This window comes from Pagrus major, chromosome 5, assembly GCF_040436345.1.
Source record: "Pagrus major chromosome 5, Pma_NU_1.0".
Classification (NCBI taxonomy): Eukaryota; Metazoa; Chordata; class Actinopteri; order Spariformes; family Sparidae; genus Pagrus; species Pagrus major.
In genome coordinates this window covers 33,807,058-33,831,470 of record NC_133219.1, presented here as the reverse complement: position 1 = coordinate 33,831,470, position 24,413 = coordinate 33,807,058, and the positions used below count along the sequence as shown (strand labels likewise).

The window sequence follows — 24,413 nt, the reverse complement described above, 5'->3', positions numbered from 1 at the left end:
AACCTCTACAAACACAAAAGTCTGCTCTTTCAAACTGAACAGGCAACAGTTACGTGATCGAGAGGCTTTTAAGCTTTGTAATGCTCGTGCAAGACACCTCCAAAGGTGGCATGTGAGCTACAGCTCCTCAATGCAGAGGAAGAATTGTCACATCTATTCATGGAGAAACTTTGATATACACTGATATACAATCCCTTAGAGTGAGAAAATCTTCTCCTGTTTATGCAGCTTTTAAAAACAAATTGAAAGGCTTTTAAATTCCTTGAGACATATTGATCTTAAAATTCATTCAGGTGCAATATGTCGGACAGTTGATTGGTTGAGTCTCATTCCCAGATTGTCAAATACTGGCACTTTGAGTCGATGGAAAGCTGCAGCTTTGATCACCAGTTCTTAAAAAGTGTAATCATTGCTAATAGCAATTATACATTATTGTAGGTTTCTTTTGCATAAAATCAATAGAAAACCAAGAAAATGGTCAAAACATATCGGTTTGTTGCCACACTCTTCCTTTTTCCCCCGAAAGGACCTGTAATCCACACATCATGATGAAGAACACAGTGAAAGACCACAAATGCAACACAATGATCAAATAAAACTAGTCAATTAAATGAATATGCTTGATTTTTAATTCCTCAAAATACAAAACACCTAGTCATCTGCCACAGGACGCCCTGAACACTCTCTCCACACTCGACTCAAAGGCCAGCACAGCCTGTCAAACTTTTGATTCATCTACATGTCGTGGCTCAATAGAAAACATGGAACTGAGGGGACAGTTCGATAAAATAGGTCTTATAAGCACCACCGCGAAGGCTCTGCATCGCACCCCCGTGACACTTTGTGAACAAAATGTCTTAGCCTCCGAATCACCCCATCAGATTTACTGCACTCACACACATAGGTTCAAGGACATTTTTGCCCAATCATCTTTCCTCTTTGATTAGTTTGTCCTAAGACTGAGGGATGAGGGTCGTGTCTGGTGCTCTCATAAATCTGAGGACTTGATGTTCTCGTTAGATATTTCGGCAGCTTCCTAAATGAGCAGATTTGTCATGTACGCACAACTACACACAAACTTTATGGGGGAATAGGTGTGAGTTAGCATGTGTGTGTTAGTGTGAATGTGCTGATGAATTCTTCCTCTCCTGTACATTATTCCATTCGACTACCAACCAAAAAGATCAGTTACTAACAAGAGAATTGAAAGTATTTCAGTAATACAGTTTTATCATATGGTATTTTTAATTCAGGACAAACCTGAACATAATTGTGGTATATATACACTCTAAGATTTTATTCAAAGTAATCATGTTTGAGTCCATTAGTACACCCATTACCTGTTCAAATTATCTTGCACTCAGCTTTTATTTTCCCTCTTGCATCGTCTTCCCTTGAGAGCGGATACTATGAGAATGCAGCAGTGACACACTCAGCATGAATCAAAGATGGGCGTTGAGAATAAAACCAGAGATTGAGGGAATATCTGAGAGATTTTTTTTTTGTATATAAAGACAGAAAGTATTAGAAAGAGGTGGAAGGACTAATTACCAGCCAAACTGCTCAGCAGCCAAGAGTGGGAGAGTGCAGGCTTTTATAGTGGTACAGGGCAGCTCTCAGATTTTATGCAAACTGTATATTAATGTCAAACACAGCATTATTCAAAACATTTAATAGTGGCTTTGCAACATGCTTCCATGGATTACTCAATTAAAGATCATCTAATTATTGTTTTTAAAAGGACTTTCAGAAGAAATAAACAGAACTGAAAACCCTCAGATTCCCTGAAAAGATCATTGTCGTCGGTCAGCTGTTCATCTGTTCAGTCAATCAGAAAACAGGATGGTGAAGCTGGAGGAGTATAAAATAGTAGAACCATGAGTCACGACACGAGAAAGCAGGTCTGTCGGCCAGCTCAGAGGCTGGCAGTGTACTGTAGCAGGTCAATCAGTCAGTCAGTAAGTCTCATAGCCAAGCTAGTCAGTTAAGCATCCAGAAATCCAGTCTCGCAGTCAATCACAGAAAGTAGACAGAATATAAGCCAGCAATTAGGTTCTTCTCACCAGTGGGGTGGCCAGCAACTGGTCCAATGGGGACCTGGAAGTTGAGAAAATACATAAAATATTAAACACGGCAAATTGATTTGCAAACTTTTAGCTGCAAACGAGCACATGTAATATTGATTTGGAATCCCATTTTGAGAGGAGCAGGAAGAAATAGAGGAATGCTTTTTTTTGCCCGCAGCTACAGGGGGAACACAGCACAGAATGAGAGGGGAGGCAAGGAGACACGTGGTGGCAAGAATGGAGAGCTATATCGAAGGGACACAATAGGGTGCCTTTGAAGCTGCCGAGCTTGCATCCACGAAAAGCTGCTTCATGCGAGCTATGCCTCCTCGAGAATTCATAAACATACACACATGCAAACGGAGACGCATACACTCACTTACCTTTTGATTTTTGTCAGGATTGCAACCATTGGAAAACTTGAAAGGTGCCTTGATGAGCGCCTTGAAGAGTGGCTCCTTTATTCTAAGTCCTACAGAGAGGAGTCTCTGTGAAGCTAACGTTACCTGCACTGGGTGGCTTCACTGAAGGGACACATACAGAGGAGCAGTTACCTTATTATCTGTCTTGAGCAGCTGACCCGATCACCTTTTAGTCATCCTCACTCCGTCACAGCAAGTCATATTTCTGAAAGCATGTTCTGTTCAGGGTGGCAAGGTCGCTGTAAGCTGAATGTGAGTTCAGTTTAATCTGAGGTTTGGGGGCAAGCAGCGGCATGTCCTTTTAGAGGGATTCTCAGTCATATACTTGTAAAATAAAGCAAGCATGTCCATCTTGGGAAGCCTGTTTTTTTAAGATAAAGGTATTTGCATCCTGTACACATCAACATGACACATGACTCAACTACTCACCAACTTGAAGGATTGGCTCACTGCCTATATTCTTCCTCAACGGCGACATCCATCTGAGTGTGTTCCCCTATAAGAAAGATGGTTTTGATAGTGCACAGTATGAGAGATGCCTCCGATGATGCAGTACACTGTGCTATGAGAGGTGGGTTGATAGCACAACACCCAGTTTATACAATTACTTAATAGATCAGCAGTGTGTGACAGTTGGGGCTTGTATTTCATGCCCTTAAAGGTGCAATGCGTAAGAATTGGCCACCTGTCTGATTCTTACTCCAAACAAATAGGGGGCGGCGTATCATATCAGAGAAACAGCAAACTGCTGCAAACTGTGACTGCCGTTAGCTAGTTAGCTCAGTTAGCCATGATGATAGGACTCTGATTAGCTGACACTGCTCAGATGGGGATCTACATATTGCACCTTTAACCTTAAAAAAAGGGGAATAAATAAACAACAAGTAATTTGTATTTTTTAATCACTGCCTATTCTTGCTGTTGGAAGATCTTATTATGGACCACGAAGCATATTACACACTGATCAATCAAGCCCCCTTTGTTTCAACACAAAGTTATACAATGTTATGTCACATAAGTAAAAGCAATGATCATATTCAGTCTCTACACAGCACCACACTGTGTATATGCTTTCGACTTTCAACTCCCTTTGGCATCAGCTCTCCCCCTGAGAATTCAGGCTTTCTGTCATGTTGACTCAGGGCCTAACTGGTCAACAGTAGTTATTAAAAGGAAAAGAATTGCGCCATAAAACTGTGTTGGCCTCTTCTTAACAAACATGAGCATAGCCAGACACTGACAGCCTGGCAGACACATACATTATTGTACACTTTACTACGTTAGCAACATTTTAAAAGCCGATGTCTCAGTCCATAGTAAACTGATAAAGAAGTTTCTGACATTTGGGCACCTTTTAAAATCAATGCCAGACCGGTCTTCAGATAAATCACATTAAGGGCCTTTTCAACCCACTTCTCAATGTTCACTTACTTTTATTGAGCTTCATAAATCCAAGTTTATACAATATCTTACAAAGATGTCACCACTCTCTCTCCTTGTGTCTCTCTCTCGCACACACACAAAATGACCTTTTCAAAAAGTCTGCTGTAGTTGATTTGATTTAGACATCGTCCAGGGACTGAGAGAACTATAAAACATCTCAAAGAACCTGACAAAAGTCTGCCCCCTTCAAATTTTGGGACGTTCAGATGCCGGAACTCAGCAGAGTCATTTTCCCAACCGTATTAAATATTTTATTAAAGTCACTTGTGCAGCTAGAAATCAACATGAAATTGTTCTGAGGCTTGACAATAGGGTTTTTTTCTGGTAACTAAATCGGTCCTCCATGGATATTGCCAGGATGAAGCCCGAAATCCCCAAATACCTTCTGCGGGTGGAATGATTCACAAAGGTCATGTTTTAGAAGCTATTGAAGTCCAAGATACTGCAGTCACGGTTTGACATATATTTGGACATTTTGGCAGCCCACGATGTGTGGAAAAGCATCTCTGCCTGCTGGTTTGCATTCAGCCTTGGAAAAGATTCAATTCATCTTCCCACTGGCAAATCTGCAGTAATTTTCTCATGAATAGTTAACTGAATGAACTTTACCAAAAATGTTATTTGCCATATTTATTATACTGTAATTGAAGAGTGTGCGTACCAGGTTTCCTTTCTCTGAAAACAATTTGATGCGAAGGCAGATACTTACAGCTATTTTCTATGTGTACAGATACTTTCTGAAAGACTGAACGACATTTTAAAATGAGAAATCTGGAGAAAAAGGTGCAATGAGTCAAATGAGAAAGACGGCATCAGTCTTTGCTAAGTCATCGCTGAACAGGTTGCTGTTTCTGAAATTGCCTTTTTTGTATCTTTTTCTTACACGGATTTGACTTTAATCTTAATCATTTTCTGATCTGTCTTCAAAAAGAGAAGTCGGTCTCAGTCAGCATACCTAATGAAATAAAAAGATTAAACGAAAAGATTGATTTCATAACCACAGTGCTTCTGCATGTGACTTTTTATGCAAGAAAAACACTCAAAGAACCATTAAAGATTTTTTAAAACATACACCAGAACCCAGGATGTCACGTGATTTAACATAAAGGCATACAGCATAATAGGATAGACATATGGGAGAATAAGACTCAGGCGAAGATGCACAGGGATTATTTGAACTGAATATAGAGTACAGTACCACACATTATTCTGCCTAAGGGCCTGTGGTTGAAACCTGATGTCAACAGCAAATGCATTGCCTGAGAAAGTAAACCCACAGAGAGGGAGGGAGAGAGATAACAAATTTGAATTAAATCAAATGCTATAAGCGATGAAGGAAAAAAAGGAAAAAAAAGGGGGCCTGAAAGGAAGATGGAGAAAGCGAGAATACAGTGGAAAAAGAGGCGCGGAGATAAAGGGAACATGGGATTACGTGGGTGTCACATATATTATTGAGTCTGGGCTGGAGGAAGTGAGAGCGAGGGAGAGCGTCTGTTGGTCGACGTAACGGTGATCCCCTGCCACAAGGATGAATGAGGCTAATTTCTAACAGGCTTCAATAAAAGGCAGCAAGGATGAGCTCACTGGCTGCAAATCAATCATTACCCTGTGTGTGTGCATTAGGTATGCATACCTAAATGTGTGTATGTATGGTTGGACAAGTATACGTGTGTGTATGAATGGTAAGGCTAGCCAAAGATGAATGTGTTATTTTCTCTTCTGGTTATTACACAAACCAATCCTGTGTAAGGGAGGGCAGGGGTGAGAGTGACAGCCAGCCAGAAATCCGCGGCGGTTGGCCTTTTACTGCAGCACGAGAGGATTTTCAGAGGACAGGGCCACAAAAAAGCTGTTTACAACACAAGATGCGGATAAGGGGGTTTTTATATTTAAAGATGGACAAGCTACTTTTCATTGCAACGTCCTCCAAGCAGCATTGACAAGCGTTTACACGTTCTGCTCAGATTTATCGAGCTGATAATTTATTGCAATAGCAGCCTTTTTTCTTCTTTTTTTTACACTTGTGTCCCAAACAGTTATTCCTGCCGGTGTTGAGACATTTGCAGAGGAAACCTTTACCTCAATATATAAATATTATCTCAAAGATGTAGCAAGAAGATGTGCTCTTTTGATGTCTTTCTGAAAAGAACACCGATTGAGTTCTCTGCAGTTTCTCCCTACACTTTATGCTGCAATGTGTAGATCCAGATCTGTTAATCCAGACATAATCTTTCAGGATGTGCTCTGCTGTTTCAACAGCTTTTCCTCTTGCAGCGCGGAGTTGCTTCTGTGTGTTAATGTGACGGCTTATATCTTCGACCGTGCATTTGAACTTTCTTTTGTTCGGTCTGTTCTCGCAGGTGGAGAGGTGCCCTACACCACTCTCGCTACGAGGATGATGATGGGCTTCTGGTGGATGTTCGCTCTTATCGTCATCTCCTCGTACACCGCCAATCTCGCAGCCTTCCTCACCATCACACGCATAGAGAACTCCATACAGTAAGTGTGCAAGGGATTTTGATGATTTTCTCTGTTGTCAGTGGCAACCATGCTGGTTTCAAGATCTGGTTTGATGGCTTTTATTTCAGAAGAAAATAGGGTATTTTGTATTTTGATGCAGAAGAACTTATACACACATATGCACCATAGAGTTTGTGTACATTTGTTCTTCCCCTCTCCTTCCCTTCCCCTCTCGCCACCCTTGTCTCCCCTCCTCCTTCTTCAACACTTCGTAGGATAGTAATTTCCTGTCTGCCTCAAGTTGGATCTATCATCGTGTATGTGTGCGTTCATGTGTGTGTGTGTGTGTGTGTTTTCACTGATCAAGATAGGTAAGATAAGGAGAAACAGAGAGAGAGAGAGAGAGAGACAGAATAATGCATGGTGCGGAAGAGTGTTTTTGCATGTTCCTCTCAGGTTGGGGGCAGAGAATGCATCGAGGCGACCGGCATAGCCTTCTACCCTCATTGTGCTTTCCCCCACACACACACACACACACACACACACACACACACACTCACAGACACACAAACACGCACATTATTTCCCTAAGCTCTGTGCCCTCTGTTTATCTATCCTTGTGATAATATGTTTGCCTGCTTCTCTCCTGGTGGCACTAGGAAACGCTCATCTCTCATTGGACTAATCAGCATGCCGAAGCATCCGCTATGCCCGGCAGTGCCACAGTTAATTGTGCTTGGCTTTGGAATAAACAACATTTATTTCTCTAAATCTCATCACTATCTGTCTCTTAATTTGTTTCTGTCAGTTTGTCTCTCCTTCACTCTCTCTACCCTTCTCTTTTAAGGTCTTCGGCAGACCTTTTTCCTTCACTTCTGTCTCCACGCTCCCTTCCTGTTTCCTTTTTCCTTTTATTTCAAGTCCTTCTGTCTAGTCCCATGGAAGGTCTTTAGAAAGAATCACTTTTATTACTTTCTCTGGCCCGTCCTCACTTGTTTTGCCTTAATTTGCTGTCATTAATGAGTGCCTCCTAGTTTACTGCCTCATTCAGCATCCATTGAGCTAATTAAGGATTTCCATAAATTTTAATGCATTATCTTTCATGTGTTGACTCTTTAGGGGTCATTAGTGGCATAAACATCCCCTAAACAGCAGCACCCGTGTGGCCTTGGGCATCCAAAGATTGGTGGCGGGGTGAGTGGTGAAAGGGAGTATACCCACAGTAAACCGAAAGCAATTGTCAATCATAACAACACCTTAATGGAGAGGTGAGGATAGTAGCCGAGCAGCAAAACAAGACCGGGATGTTGTGATTAGCGCGCGCTATTATCTGATAAATACTTGATTAACATGTTATGCAGATGGAACAAGAGTGGATGGTTTTCGCGAGCGAGTGATTGAGTGAGCGAATTTGTTATTGTAAGTACGGAAAAGAGCAAGCAGGCAAAAGCACGGACAGGAAAGGGAAGAGAAGGCCGGGGAAAGGATGGAGGCATCGCCGTCTCAGTGAGCCGTCAGGACAGACAGGGTTTTTAAGTATTAATGCCCTTGTTTCATCCTGGAAATGAAATAACAAGTGAGCGTTCAGAACCCTCTCTGGACTATTTCACGCTTGGATGTTTTCCCTCAATTTCAGTGCGAATCCTTTAGGAAAACAGTGAGGGATGGCAGCGGAGAGAGGCGAGGAGCGGAAGCGAGAGAGCAAGATACAAAGGGAGAGACAAAACGGTATAAACATTATAAAGTGGAAATGAAGAGAGGGAAGTGAGTGGAGGAAAAGATGAGACGGATTAAGAAGAAAAAAGAAGCACGGGAGAACTGAGAGAGCGTAAAGGTTTGGATGGCAGCGATGAGTCAGAATGAGGAGGGGGATTTTGGAGTGGTAGAAAACGTGAGGAGAGAGGAGGCACCTGTTGAGAGAGGAAATAGATGGAGCGGAAGACAGACGGAGTGCTCGAGGATAAAAATCTTCCATTTGTGGCCCAATGTCACACAGAATATGTCATATTTCATGGTTGCTAAACATTGCCAATAAATTCAATCAGGGTTTTGTATGCTTTCAGTAGATATGTGTATCCGAGCATCATAGTGTCTGGTGACTGTTCTGTATGTGTGCGTGCATGTCTGTTGCATCCCAGTGGTCAGCCAAGTCAGCAGAGTGGTCCCACTGCTGACCTTGGCAGCAGCTTCGTCGGTTATTTACAGGCACGGGAGTCTTTCAATAGAACCATGAAGTCACGATTCACTGTCACACTGACTGGTCATGTCACGGCATATTTGTCTTTGGTACTCAGAATTAGGCCCCAATCTTATTGTCGTAGATTCTGTTCAACATTAAGAAAGACTTGGATATCAACAGATTTTTGGTATGCACAAATATCACATTGTCAGCCTTTTCAGGAGGGTAGTAGGAGGGTAACAAATAAAAGGCTGTGTTCATTAATCAGCTGCATATAAACAGGAATATTAGTTGAATGTTAATTTTCACCACAGCTCAGTAGGAATATTGTCTTTTTTTGGAGTGAGGGTAAAAATCTGAATATTTTGTGCGGGTAAATGTAATCAGCGTCCCTTTATCGCCCTCTGTTGGTGAGGGATTGTAACAGTACTGGCCCTTTGCCATCCATGGCAGCAGTAATAAACAGAATAATGACATTTACACTTTCACTGTACAGATGTAAGTGAGCACAAAACATCTAGAAAGCAAAACATACATTTCTTCAGAATAACAAACAACAGCAAAAATGAAATAATAAAAACACCTCTAAGTACATTAATTATATTAAAACAGGCCTATATTTAGCTTGCCTGCTGTAAAACTAGAATTGCAGTATAGTCAGTTTAAATCAGTCTAAAATAAATGGGTCTTGATAGAAAATCGTGTTATAAAATACCACATAATGAGATTAAGTGTTATTTAGAAGACCAAAGTACCATAAGTATCCTAAATGGACTATGAGGAGCTATAATAATATCAATATAACCACCTGACGGGACCACACACTTTACCCCCGTGGTGGGTCTTCTGTTATAAAATGAACCATGTTTGTTTGAGGGGAAAAAAAAGAGAAATACTCTTTGTGTTTTGGCTTCAGTTCACACAGATTGCTTGTTGTTCAAGGTTGCACAGCTGTCTGTGGTGCTTCAAAAGCCATTTGTTAAAAAGTTAATGAACTGATCAAGGCTCTACTGCCTTTACCCAAATTAATTTCCATACAAAATCACAGAGCGATGATCATCTTTGCCCTTTAGCTTCTGAAAAAAAAAACAAAAGCCCGTGCTTTGACTTCCCTAAATACTAATGATTTGTCTGTTAACCTATTTATAACACATGTGGCCTAGCAACCCAAGTCTTTCACGCAAAATAGGAAATAAATGGAAAAAACAGATCAAAACAGCCTCTAATGTATGCAGTGTTCCCCTTAAGGTTTACACCACTTTTAGCTTTGCAAAGTTTGCTTCCCTCGAGGCATTTTTCAGCTATAGCTTGAAAGCAAGGATGACCAGATGAGCACATATGCAGTCCCCAAGATATACACACACAGAGATGGCACACACACACTGATTACCATGCAAGTAATCTCTCTTTATCCTCTCTCTCTCTCTCCCTCACACACACACACTCGCTATTTGTCACAGGATACATTCAGCTGCTGTTCACTCCATTTACTTGCTCATTGAGCTGCTTAGGGGGAATATAATTGGTCGCAAAATGAGCATACACACAGGGCAGAGGGACCAGTGTGTGTACACACACACACACACACACACACACACAAAACAGCCCAAAAACGCAATTAAGCACATAATTCATACATGCATATCTCCATGAGACAATAAACACACAGTAATAAATCTGGAGACGACCAATGTAAGTGTTTTTTTTAATTAAAATCCAGACATTTAATATTGTTTGATTAAAATGAATTATTACAAACAGCTCTTGTGCTCTCTTTCTTTTCGTCCACTCCTTCTCTAAATGTTCCGTCTTTCATTCATATTCGGAAAATACAATCATTTATATGATTTACACGTCGTACTCTATTACATACTACTTTATCGCAGCCTTCAAGTCAATAATTATAACACTTTAACAAGATGTTCTGTATTTAAGAGATATCAAAGGATGGATCTTTAGGTAGTGTTTTTCTTTTTTTTAGTTTATCGTGAACATTTTGGAAAGACACTGCTCGCTTTTCAAGACTTGCAGAACATAATTCCCCTTTGAAATTTTTGAATGTCTTGTCAAATTCTTTGCGGAGGTTGAGCTTCAAGCTGTCTCCTCAAACAGAGGTGAATCAAACCCGTTTTGCAGCTTATTTTTGACTGAATCTGCTGTGGATTCAATGCACATTTGGCTCCGTTCTGCATGCAAACTCTCCGCGCCCTCTCCTACTGTCATCTCCTTGTCTTGTTTCCATCGTTAGCGAAAAGTCTTTTCCCATTTAGTGTGTTAAAAGAATAAATGAATTCACTATGAACCCAGTTTTCATCCGCATTTTTTTTTATTTTTGTCTCAGTAAAATCTGAATTTATCTTTAAAACATGCCATATCTTCTCCCTCTCCCTATCTCCTACGCATGCACACACTATTAAATAACAAGCTCAGAGTTACTGCCCAGTGAAACCAATTCACAAAGGGGGGAATCGCGGTCAAAGAGTCTGCTGACAGGCGTACGTATTCACAGGGGAGTGGTGTGGAGGGGAGATTATTAGGGCCAAAGATTAATTGACGGCAATAAAAGATTCATGTTCACAGCAAAGTTCATTAAAATTTTCAAAGCTGTTTTTTTTTTTTTTTCTTTTTTAGAGCGGGTCAGAGAGATAGTTGAGGAGGGCGAGACAGAGAGAGAGAGAGGAACCACAAGATCTGTGACTTATCATTAAAATGGCAGAATGTGTTATTTCTCATGTGTGTGTCCGCGTGTGCGAATGTGTTCTTGTGTCTGAGCGAGGCAGCCTTGTAATAAAGCAAGCAGCACCTACTCATGTGTGTGCCCATTGTTAAATCTGCTCTGTGGGTGTAAGTATTACAGCTGAATTAATGAAGTAAGATACTGTACACTTGTTGTTCTTCATTAAGCAGGACATGTTGAGTGTTTCTGTGTGCATGTTTTGTTTCACAAATGTGTGTCTCTCAAATCCATGGGTGGTATGTAGCAGCCATTTAACAAACAAACAGTAATTAGTTCCTGTAATGGTTCTCCATTACATTTCTCAGCGGCCAAACTCTTTGAGAGGCAACCCAAGCACTGTTGCGTTATAATTAACAATAGCTTGTGTATTCCCCCAGAGGTGGCAATTTATGGGTGAGGGCTGGAGCGAGAGAGAACGGAGGAGAGAGAGAGAAAAAATTACAAGACAGACTGACTTGTGCTATTTTTCCATTTTACTTTGTTGTTAGCGTCATCCTTTTCCTTGGTATAATTCTAGTTATCAGCCATGTGCAGTTAGCCAAGCCATGCTGCTGCCTTAACAGCTCTCCACCCCCAGTTTTCTCACACTTGTTGGTCATGGTCAAACCCCATTTTTCTCTTACTACTCCATGTCAATTACATGTTGCTGCCAACTCCCACCGGTGGCCCATGGAGACTTCACATCGAAATCATTCATTTTGGGGGGGAAAGAACTGGTGTTAGGCACCGTACAACTTCATGAATACTTCATGTATACTCCAGACCTGGTCTACTATCAGCAGAAGTTACCAGGACAAAGGCTTGAGCATTCATGTCAACAGTTTTTGACCGTGTCAGCATGGTAGCGTATCTGCGTTTAAGTTGAACTTAATGAATGAGAACATTTTTTTTTTGTTTAAATATGGACAGTGCTAAGGTGAGCGTATGTAGAGCTGAACTGTGAATGAAGCAATCACCAAAATCCAAAGACATGTAGCGCACCAGACACTGTTTGGTTTTAGCCCAGAACAGTTTACCTGTTCACCCCTCGTTGGCTTAACTAACGTTATATTGGTTAAAGGTAATTGAGAGTTGCTGTAGTAAGAACATCGCCTGACTGCCTGAAAAGTTATTTTTTTCCATTCACAGTCAGTATGCAAACCTTTCACCTGTCGGATGACGCCTTGGATAAATGGGCCATGCATTCACACCATTCAGCCAGTAAGATGAAATCCCAGCTACCTGTCAGCTAACCTAGCATTAATTGGTGTCAATTTGGTGGCGACTGTCAGGTTAGCTGGCACTCTCACCTCCCTGAATTTCACACCATTACATAACAAGTAGTCTTTGCTTAACTTACTCTTGCAGCTATGTGGAAACTAACTCTTTATCTCTTTTCACCACCTGAAAAGAGGGCATTATTACAACTACAGCCACCAGAGACCAGCTGAAAGATGGCAGCAGTGTCACCACAATTATACCCAAGGGACAAACTGAGCCCCATGTGTAATGTGTAGCTGACCATTCAGGCAGAGTCTGCATGGTGCTTACAAGGAATGGCTGGCTGGCAACAGGCTCCGTAGTAACCCTTTTCACCCCTTCTCTCTCTCCAGGTCTCTCCAGGACTTATCCAAGCAGACAGAGCTGCCTTATGGTACAGTGTTGGACTCCGCAGTCTACGATCAGGTGCGCTCCAAGGCCATGAACCCTTTTGAGAGAGATCCCATGTACTCCCAGATGTGGCGCATGATCAATCGAACTGGGGGAGGAGAAAATAACGTCGAGGAGTCGAAAGAAGGCATCCGCAAGGTAGGTCTTTGCTTTTTTAATTAACCTGTCTGTCACAAACTCACACATGTAAAAACACTGTGGTCAAATGACTACTGTGATGGGTTTTGAAGACAGGGGATCAGGTGCAAAGCATTCGCATTCAGGCCATCATTGGCCAACATTTGACCCTGTCATTTTTGAGAACATTTTTATTTTAGTTGTGTTGTTATATGACACAATTATGTAAATCACTGAGGTTTTCACCTCGCTGACTTACATTTCTGAATCTAACTTGTATTGAGTCTTTTGATCTATTAGCAGAAATGGAATATAATATTCATGATGTTTTCATGAATGTATAATCACCTGAAAATAAGAATCGTGTTTCGTAACCGTAGAATGAGCCTCTTTTATAACTGAGAGCAAGAGACTGACATTCACTTTACTTGACATAAACATATGTGATGGTTTAAGGTGACATTAGCCCTGAAAGCCAAATGCATCTTGTGGTTTGATCACAAGGCAAGATTCATCCCGCACCCCTTGCTCTCCCAAAGAGCAATTTCACTTGAGAGCATTGCTGCCCAGCATTATGCTAAATGTCCAAACCAATCATAAAATGAGTCATGTGACAAAGCCACAAGTGCTGTTGTCACTGAATAACATAGGCAGCTGGTAAATAACATCACATTGCTTTGCACAGAGGGGCAATATAACCATTATAGTTGATGTAATGATACCAGTTGGGATGAGAACCAAAATGTCTCCTCCCATAAAAAACACCCAGGACATTTATTTCCTCAGTTCTCAGTGCATTTGTTTCTGTACGTTCCAAAACAGTAAAATACAAGTTTTACAAGAGATTCTTCTTTCTTTTATTAGATTTTATTCCTTTCCACTATCTTCTTTAATCAGGGGTTTATCTAACAATACAACCCATTGTTTACATTACACATTCTTATATTGATATGCTATACAGTACATCCTTATTGCACACAGCTCAGCGTCAGTCCAGATTTCACATACAGCTCATGCCACACGGTCTGTGTTGATAGAGGATAAATCTATCCAAACGATGTTAATGATACACAGATAGCGTATGCATGGTTAAATACTTAATTCCCTTAGTGATTACCCGGCATCGTAAATACCTGACTTCTGCATCTCATATGCACGCATCCCATTTTCTGTTTGCATCGCCGTTCTCTCATCCAGTGAGGGTCTCGCTTTATCCCTCCTCCCCTCCTGAATATATTAGACTTGAACTGTAGCCAGCGTTGGAAGCGTTGGAAGTGTTGGGGAGGAGTGATTAAAGTGGCGGGCGGTGTTTTGAAAATGATGAGATAAACACATCACATAACAGCGCATAAGCACACAACTATTAACACTCACTCGCACACATTGCTTGTTGGCGGAGGTGTTTATTGAGCACGTATAACTAATTAGTAGTGTGACCATAATCAGTCAGTCAGTAAGTCTTTAATCGCTGAACAGAGTTGCGTGTGTGTAGAGGCAAACTGTCTGAATCCTCGACTTGACTAAACACATACAGTAGCCTCTGGTATGACCGAGATGGCATGCAAACTGTATGTCGTTATTCATTTACGTAATTGATGCTGAATACATTTCATGTTAAGTCCTGCATAAAAATATCCTCATCTTCAATGCAAGCTGCATCAAATCCTATTTATATTTTTAAAAAAATCACATTTAAGATTATCATCAAGTGTTAAAGTTAAAAAATGTTGATGGTAGTATCTATCAATCAATTAATTAATCAAACTTAATTTATATAGTCCCTTTCAAACAACTCTAACGCCATTTAAAGTGCTTGCAAAGTGATTTTACAAAAACAAAAAATGATTGAATAAGAGAGCAATAAAAGATGTGTGGTTAAAATAATGAAAGATAATACTAACAATAAAAATAACAATAAAAATGAAATTATGAAGACTACACATAAAAACGGATTATAATTGAAAAACAAAATGCTCATAAAATGCAATAGAATGAAATAAAATATTGTTTTATTAAATTTAATGATAACGACCAACAGTAAAATGATGAAAAAACAAAATATAAATAAATAAATAAAACACTGTGGTTTGGGTTACAGTCACTACGTTACTTCTGTTGCCTGTGTTACCTAAGTCACTTACATTACATAAGTTATGTACGTGACGTGACATCACTCTATTAGTAAGTCTAGAAGAACTCACAGCTGACTTCTGGTTTCACACTGCACACTAACAGCGATAACCCGACCATCCATCCCCGACCTGACTTCCTCCTTTGCAGCTGTAATAATTGCTACAGCCGCTAGAGGTCGCTGTGTAACAACAAACATGAGTGTGGGTCATTTTTTTCTGATGAGGATAGGCTGAAAGCGCATGAAAACCAGACTGAATAGATGGGTTTTTAGTTTATGTTTAAAAATATCAGTATTTCCAGCTTCTCTCAGACACTCTGGAAGTCATGGAGCGTAACGGCTAAAAGCTGCATCACAAAATGTTTTTGTTCTGCTTTGAGGTTCCAAAAGGTTTAAATAAAGGCTTTAAGTATCTGTGAAATAAATCTAAAGTGTAGCCACTTTGAGGCATAAAGTAGAAATGTGTAGACATATTGACCCATTGTGAGAGTGACTAAATCACCCTTGAAGGTTCTAAAGTAGATTTAAAACAGTTATAAAATCCTGAGGACTAAAAAAGTGAGGCGCTGTGTGAGCATGGAGACAGGTCATTATCACGGACTAGCGCAGTGTTTCAGCATTATTCGATAATGCAAGATAGGCAGTCCATTTCCAAACCCATATTAGAATGTGTTATTGCTGCAGTATTCGAGATAGCGCTGTGTTTTGTTATGATATCTACCACCTCAGTGGATGCAGTATTTGGTGCCCAGAAAGCGTGGAAAAGACAGGTCATGATTATCTGGCTGTGCCAACAAGACCAGTCAAACCGTTTCCCACTGATTGGCTACGGGAAGTGATGGGGAAAATCAGTTACACCCTGTGTGGACATCAGTATCACATCACTGCTACAGAACAGCAGCTGAAAGGACTGCAGTGTCACTACAGCAGCAACATCCAGCTGATCACCTGAGCCTTCAGTGTGATGTGGAACCAACCGTTCAGAAAGAGTCCCTCTGAGACTTATAATAAGTGCATAGCCAGAGACACTGACAGACAACACGCTGTGTAAGTTTTAAGCCCCAGCCTCAGTGTACTGGAGGATGGTGTTCAGAGTGTAATTCATTAATTTTTGTGTCAGCAGAAATAACGATCCTATTAGTGATAGTAGCAGTGTTGTAGTAATAGAACCGTAGTCATCTAATGGCTACATTACATTAAACGTGTTACTAGTGATACCAGAGGCAGCGTCCAAAGGAAGATGGTTCTTTAAGCTACTGAGACTGAATGCTCTGCCATGAGAGAGTGTTGGTTTTCTATAGCAGCGGGGTGTGAGGAGGCAGGAGTGACAGCAGACAGAAGTGGATGAAGGGCTGGTTATAAGCAGGGTGGAGAGAGGATCTGGTTTTCATGGATAAATTCTGCATGACAGTGGTGGCAGAAAGCACTGCACATCGGCAATGAGGGAGACGGCAAGAATGACGCAGACCTCTTCTTCTCTCTCTCCTCTCTTGATTTGACGTTCTCTTTCATTTTTCTCTCCTCTCTCTTTATTTTACTCTGCCCTTTCTCGTATTTTGTTGTTGCACCTCTTTCACTGCACCACTGCCTTTCTGTGTTTCCCCAACTTTAACCTCCTCTCTGTAATCTTCCCCATCTCTTTCCGCCTCTCTGTATATTCTCTCCCCTCTCTCTGCACACCTCTCTTGTCTCTCAGTCAGCCTCTTGTTCGTCTACATCGTGTTAAAGGCTACAGGGTGCACTCTAGTGGTGCACTAATGCCGTCCCCTCTCTCTTAGCTGCACTGACACAAGCTGATGTTTTGTGTCTGCTGCAGTGACACCATCGGTGACCCTGTTGCCACGTTCGATTGTGTATTTAAACTTCCAGTGAAGATTATTTTCATTTGATGATCCCTAAACACAAATGCACAAACGTAAAACTTTAATGCACATTTCATTTTAGTGTTCTTAGTTAAACACAGGTTCTATCCTCTACATTTTTAGTACTTTGTGCCTAAAATTAATCTTCCTTTCAGAGAAAATTACAATATAATTTTACCTTGGAGCTTTTCGCTTGGAGGAAAAAGGAGGTGTCAAAGGCTAAATGATCTCTTGTTCTCAGGTGCTGTTCGCAAGGTTTCCTAAAAGGAGATTCACTGTATTAAAAAAGGCTGACTTCGCTGTACGCTCTAACAGAGAGGAAACAATCACATGAAAGATTCCTTCAAAGTGGAGTCTTTCAAATATATTTGGAGGCCAGAGAAGAGTACCTAGAACAGTATTTTCAAGCCGGAGGCTATTTGGAAGGCCATGATGTTATTAACAGAGCCCGTGAGTCAGTCAGACTCAGGCATCTTTTGTTCTCTGTCTCTGTTTGATTTATTTGGATGTGTTTGTCTTCTTCAATCCAGTCCCTTTGCTAGATTCGGTTCCTGTGAGGTTAAGAACTTGATATATTTTCCCCCTCAGTGTCGTGCTCTCTCTCCTTTTCCTGCAGCTTTCTCTCTCACTCTCAGGCCTTTTCTCTTTCACAATAAACCTCTTACTCCTCTCTGTCACCGTTGTCTCCTGTGCACTATGGATTTTCTCCCTTTTCGCTTTCGATTCCCTGCAGCAGAATATTATTATATGTCAGAACGGGTCAGTGTCTGAGCTGTCTCTGGTATCACTCGCCCACAAACGTTCACACACACACACACACACACACATACACACACATACACACACACGCATGCATGCATGTACATGTGGAAACACACACATGCACACACAAACACATACTCTCTTGTCCAGAACTGGTGCGCTTTATACACGTTTAACAACGCGTTTGTGCTTGATGCACACACGCGTACACACTGCGAGTCCAGGAAAAGTGCTGCAGATTGAGCCCTGTCACGCAGTAATATACGTTTCTCAACCATTTCAGTCGATGATCAAGGCGTTCAATAAACTAAGAGGTGTTGCACCTCAGACTTGATATCTCATTAACTTGGTGTCACATATATATCAAAGACGAGGGTGCAGTATATCTCTCTCTGACATAACGGCGTCTCAGTTTGAGGGGACGCGTAAATTTGGTGTCTATTTATTCTCGCAGGGTCTCAAGAGGGAAGAGAAAGTATATTTTCTCCCGGCCCATTCTTGTGCGTGTAATGATGTCAGGCAGGCCTTTTAGCTGAACAGCTCCTGACAACTCAGCATTTGACTGTTATGCTGACTTATGGAAGTAATGACTAAAATGAAGTGTCAATTACATACCCTCTTAATTACTTAACCTGTGCACCGCCCCTCCCTTTGACTGGAGCTTGTAAATCACTGACACAGACAACAAGAAGTGAGATGTGCTAATAATACGAAGCATCATATATTTGTCATAAAAAGGGGAAATCATAGTGACATAAGAATATGCTCTCTTTGCAAATCAGCCAGCCCTGCAGCATCCAGTACTATGTCACTTTATTCAGTGTGCATTATACAGTAATGTATGTGTCCATTTTAAAGTGTTCTTATAATGTGATGTTTTTTTTTCCCCCATTCACAAATGATTCCAGCTGATGTCGCAGGAGACTATAACATATGAAGGAATGGAAAATGGAAATGTTTGGAGAGGCTTTTAAGGCCCGACACTGCACAGCATGCACATATATCGCCGTGTGCTATATACACTCACACAGTTAAACACACAGACCACTAAAACCTTCACATTTGCATGTCTACATACACACACACGCACCTGACTCAGTTGATGTAAGTGTCCCCGTGTGAATATGTGACAGCTACTCTCTGTCAGGCCTCGAGAGTCTCTGATGACTGCTGAGTGATTTTAGAGTTGAGTGGATTGCCAGTTTGAATGATTTTCTGTCTGTATGACTTTCTGCTGCACTAAGGGAAGGCTCCACTTTAGAAAATGTGTCTTTTCCCACATGTCCTTGCGCACCATATATTATCATTGCCCCCAAGTCTCATATTGATGGCAGCTCCTTAAAAAGAAACCGTACTGAAGCCTTCACTGCAACATTAACCGAAATCAAGGCTGGGAGTAAAGAAAGCGTGATAAAGGTCACGTTCTTCAACAAAGACGCATAACACTTTGATGGCTAAATATGGCAGGCGTGAATTCGCTATCCTCCCAACCGAACCTTGAACTGAACAGCTTTTTTAACAGGACGGTTAAGCCTTTGGCAAAATGTGGATCATTCAGAATTTCATCCATGCATGTATCTAACTGGCAATCGAGGATGAGGAGCAGTGGGGGGGGGGGGGGGTAAAAAAGGGGGGCCGGCTGGTGTGGCGGAGACAGTGTGTGTGAAGTTAAATGCCTCATACATATGTACATATTGAGATTATACTGTCTCGAGGACATTTACCATTTCTGCTGCCATTTGTAAAAACTGCCTTTTCCAAGAGGAATACCCAGGTCCTGGATTTTAATTTCAAATGTGAAATTCGGTGTATTGCCATGCTGACATGGATCTGACCTGCTCCGGTGATAAGGTCACACCGATCAATAGGAGATCACAGGGTTCATTCACACAACATTCAATATAAATCATCTTCTTTGATCCTCTTTATGTAACATTTTCAGTAATTTACTGAAACTACTGGCACATTTCTTCACTTGTCTTACATATGCTTATCTCTGTTCTGTAACAAGCCCATCGCTTTATATCTCCCTATCACCATCTGCCCATTTAGCATAATGACTCCAGAAATTATGATAAAAATTACCATCATTTCTTCACCTCTGCTACATACATTTTGAGACTGGAAGGAAGGAGCTGTATAATGTAAGCCTATAAGCGTTCACCAATTTGCCATAATGACTTTGGTGATGATGATAAACATTACGCCGATTCCTCCGACAGATAGAGCCGATGGTAAATCAAGCAAGCCCTGCTCAGATCCTTCAGCCCTGTGAGAGGCCATCACAGCACTCAGGAGGACGATTGAGAGGAGGAGCAGAGGAGAGATGAAGGGAGGAGGGGGGAGATGATATGGATAGTGAATGGGTGCTCAGGGAGAAGGAAGGAGGAAATTGGGAGATTTAGGGAGGTGGAAAGAGAGCGATAAGAGAGAAGTGAGGAACTAAAAGAGGGGTGGAGACTGGGGAGCTACTGCAGATGGAGGAGGAAGAGAGGAGCAAAGGGAAGGATGGAGGGATGCGGAAACAGAAAGAATTGGCAGACAGGGACATGGATGCAGTTAAAATGTCGGAACGTGAGGTGGAGGAAATGAGAACGAGGAAGATGAGCGAACAAAGAGAGGAGGTTGAGGAGAACGAGCAGAGACAGGTGATGTGGGTGGATTAAAACACCATGTTTTACAAATACATAAACTTTATTTTCCTGTTGCTTTAATGGACTCTTGGGTGCATTAATCAGTCAGGCTAAAAGCCGTCTCAAAAAAAAAAATTAAAAAAGCCAACCCAATTGAACATTAGAGAGAGGATTTGGAGGCAGGATTTGTCTGACTATAAATGAGGCCTCTCCTTCAATGACAATGATGCGTTAAGTGGCCCCGGTCATATTTTCTCCTCACAGTAAAACTTCATTACTTGCAGCTTATATTATTATATTAAAATAAGAGGCAGGATGAGAGAGAAACGGAAGTAAACATAAAGAGGGGGTGGACCGTGGATGGATGGATGGATGGAAGGAAGGAGAAGAATGGCTCATACAGGAAGTAGTGGGGGTGATAAAGGTGATAAAGGAAGGCAGATAGGAGAACAAGGAAAAGTAGGATGAGAAATAGGAAGACCGAGAATGATAACAGAGGTGCGCGGAGAGAGAGATTAATGGCTCGAATAGTGGTTTGGAAGTAAACACAACTGAGAGAGAGAGAGAGAGCGAGCTTTGGGAGAGTGATGGTGAGCGCCCGCAGACCCCATCCTCTTCATCTCCTGTCTTCCTCCTCTCCCTACCTTTCTCTGTCCTCTCCTCCATCCCTCGCTCTTCCCTCCAGCTGCCGTCTCACCACCGTCCTTACAAAATAAAAAACACAGGTGAAGGTGAAGTCATGTAAATGCATCTAAAGATCTGGATTTCTCAGCAATGTTAAGCAAGGGTGGATGGGGAAAGGTGTTGAAACAGAGCATACCAATGAGCCCCGCCCCAGATGTCCCACTATGCGTGTGTTTGTGTGCGCATGTGTCGGTGCGCTCTCCACTCAGAGAGGCCTCTCTTACACCTGTTTACCCTCTCAAATCACAGTCAACAAGAGATCTGTAGGCAGCGGTGCTCTCTGAGCGTGTGTGTGTTCGTGTCAGTGTCACAGTTCTTTAAGGACCTCCTGCCAACCAGCCATTGGCCAGGGAGTTGCCAAGGTTACCGAGCAGGGTGGCCCAGCTGTGTTGGGGTGACAGGACACAGACTCTGTGTTTGTGATTCCTCTCCCTCTCCGTCTGACTTTTCATGAACAAAGCTTTCAGGTCTTAGAAAGCCTAACGCAACATGACTCGTGTCTCTTACAAACGTGCACGCTAAAACCCATGATCCTCCCTCTGCTGCTTCCTGTTTGTTGTCCTTTTAATTCCCTACCTTCATCCCTTCCCTCCTCGCGTGTTTATGGTTTGTTTTTGTCCTGATCATGCTTGTTCGTTCAGAGTCAGTGGTGATAACTGGGGGAATTTTACGTCTATAAGCCACAGCAATGTCAGGGTGCAATGACGGAAAAGGCTGGGAAAAGCCCATTTTCATTAGATTTTTAAAAATGAATGTCTTATTTATGTGTGTGTCATGTATTTTATTGGATTTGAATGAGACCTCGGCAGAGGCATAAGCTGCCTTGATATATATCTGTCACTGTGCCTGGATATGACTGCTGCAATATCCTCTGTAATAACCCAGCCTCTGCTAAGACCAGAAAATGGCCTTTTGGCTGCTGGGCTCTCTCATTTTCTATTTTCTAGTAGTGCAAATCACCCTGACAGGAATAAGAGAAAGCTCTTTTCCTGCAGAGTCTGATAGCTCATTAGGATTCAACACAACAAGCCCAAACAGCAAACATATTTCCCTGCTGTTACAATTCTCTGCCTGTGTGATGACAGTGTTTCTGTGTTGTGACTCAGATTCAAGGGGAGCGGATGAAAAGAGGAATACGGAAGAGGGAGAATTTACTCTTCATATTAAAGAAAGGAGATGGGAAGGATTGAAAGAGACGTTTGGAATGAGGGAATGATAGACGCTCGATAAAAAAGTGCAGGGACAGAAAGATAGATCGAAGACACCCTTGGCAATTGTGGTGATTGATTTAAAAACTGGCATGTTTGCTTGAGATGTGACAAAGGGACATGAGGGAGGGATAAAGGGCAATAAGAAAAAGGAGATATGTGTTTGCTATCTATATTTTCTCATCTCCTCATATCTAATAATGAAGCCTAATTGCCTTTTTATCTGTTTCTCTCTTCTACGAGCCAAGACTCAAGAATCTAACACCTACACGACCTTCTTACTTTTCACTTCCTTTTTCTCTCTTCCTCTCTCGCTCTCTCTCTGCCTCTCTCAATATCTGTTTTTCTCTCCTTGTCTTTCGTCCTGTGCCGTACCCGTTGTGTCTGTAATAATTACAGCAGCTAACGAGGAAATCAATGAGAGTCAGCGGATGAAGACGGCAATTAACATGATGCTTTAATGCCTGTGTGTGTAGGTCTTTGTATGTTTGCATTTGTGTGTGTGTGTGTGTGTGTGTGTGTGTGTGTGTGTGTGTGTGTGTGTGTGTGTGTGTGTGTGTGTGTGTGTGTGTGTGTGTGTGTGTGTGCGTGTGCGTGCATGCATATGCTACTGCCTGCACAAAGTAAAAGACAGGCCTGCACACAAAGGGAATGTCTGGAAACTCTGTATTAGAGTCTCACTTGTTTCGCTTATTGTTAGCCTGTAGTCTCACTGAGATAAATGAAGATTATGGGATGGCATGCTGCTACAGAGACATGCTGCCATTGCACTTGTTCAAAAGATCAAGAGAAATGACTACAGATACAGGTTTGGGGCTACTTCTAAAGACAGTAAAAGAAGAAAAAGGCAAGGAAAGTATGCAGCACTGAAATGAAATTCTGCACAACACTACTACAAAAGTATAGAAACACCATCCTACGGACCCCCATCAAAATATAAAATGTTCCATCATCAGTCTCCATCAAAACTTTTACACTGTTTTTCAAAGATTTACCATAAATAAGATCATGTAACAAACTTTAGTTGTTAGAGATTTTAAGGCTAAGTTGCCACCACCTCGGTACCCTGTTTGGACCGGTGTCAGAGACGAGAGCAAAATTCCCCACACAGCCTGATGTATAATATAAATATATAACCTTTTATTGAAGATAAACATGTATTAAAACTACAACTAGACACCCTAAACAAAAGGGCCCCACAGGTGTCAACCCAAAGGCCCAGATGGTCACCCTACATCCTTACAGCGCTGCAGGGGAATTAGCTTTACACACCAACACTGCACACCAGTGCAAAGCAATCAGTACACTGCACAATATGGAACAGCATGCACATCAATAATTAAGGACCACAGCAACCTGTAGGCAGGTCATTTCTGCCTATAGGGGGAGACAGAGGGCTCCCTTGACAGGGTATCAACACACTGTAAGATGATTATCAAGATAGGCCTAAATCACATATGAACAAAGACAATTGAACTCAGCAGGATGAAATTTAAATATTAAACATCAAAATAATTGACTAATCTGGCAGCGAGAGGCCAACGATGCGCCAACAGCAACACTCACTGCAGCTGGGATGGCAAGGCAGCGTGGCAGCAGACGGCCTGCTCGAGACGGCGTGACGGCATGAGGTGATGTGTGTTGTCACAGTGATAACAGCCCCGTGAGGCACAGCAAAGGCATTAATAGTCCTCGGTTCCCTCGCTACCTAAAGGTGATACCCAGCCTCCCCTCCTACCACGGGCACGGCACCTCTACTTGACTTAACTGTCTTCAATGCCGGCAAAGTTGCGAACAGCACCCTCCGGCCCTAGTGCCACAGCCACGGACAAAAGCAGTACAGTCTCTCGCAAGAGCTGTCTGGCCATTCAGTGCATACATTTATCTCAGTGTGCTTTTTGTAAATATGTCTATATAGACGTATTGGTTGCAACACTAGTCCACATATAGATTTGCAGCCCCTGCAGCAAAAAGTCTTCAAATGTATTTTTTCCTTGTGCTTGGTAAAGACGAGTTTAAAGACAAAGAGAAACCCCTTAGCTTTCCAGACACTTTCACT

The 24,413-nt window shown here is 41.8% G+C and overlaps 1 protein-coding gene across 1 annotated transcript in view; it reads left to right on the top strand.

Moving 5' to 3' along the window:
- grid2 (glutamate receptor, ionotropic, delta 2) overlaps positions 1-24,413 on the top strand; it is a 406,897-nt gene that overhangs the window by 329,060 nt on the left and 53,424 nt on the right. The window contains exons 12-13 of the mRNA XM_073465777.1: positions 6,292-6,430; positions 12,900-13,095. Coding sequence (XP_073321878.1) covers positions 6,292-6,430; positions 12,900-13,095 — 335 coding nt within the window. The remainder of the gene's footprint in view (positions 1-6,291; positions 6,431-12,899; positions 13,096-24,413) is intronic.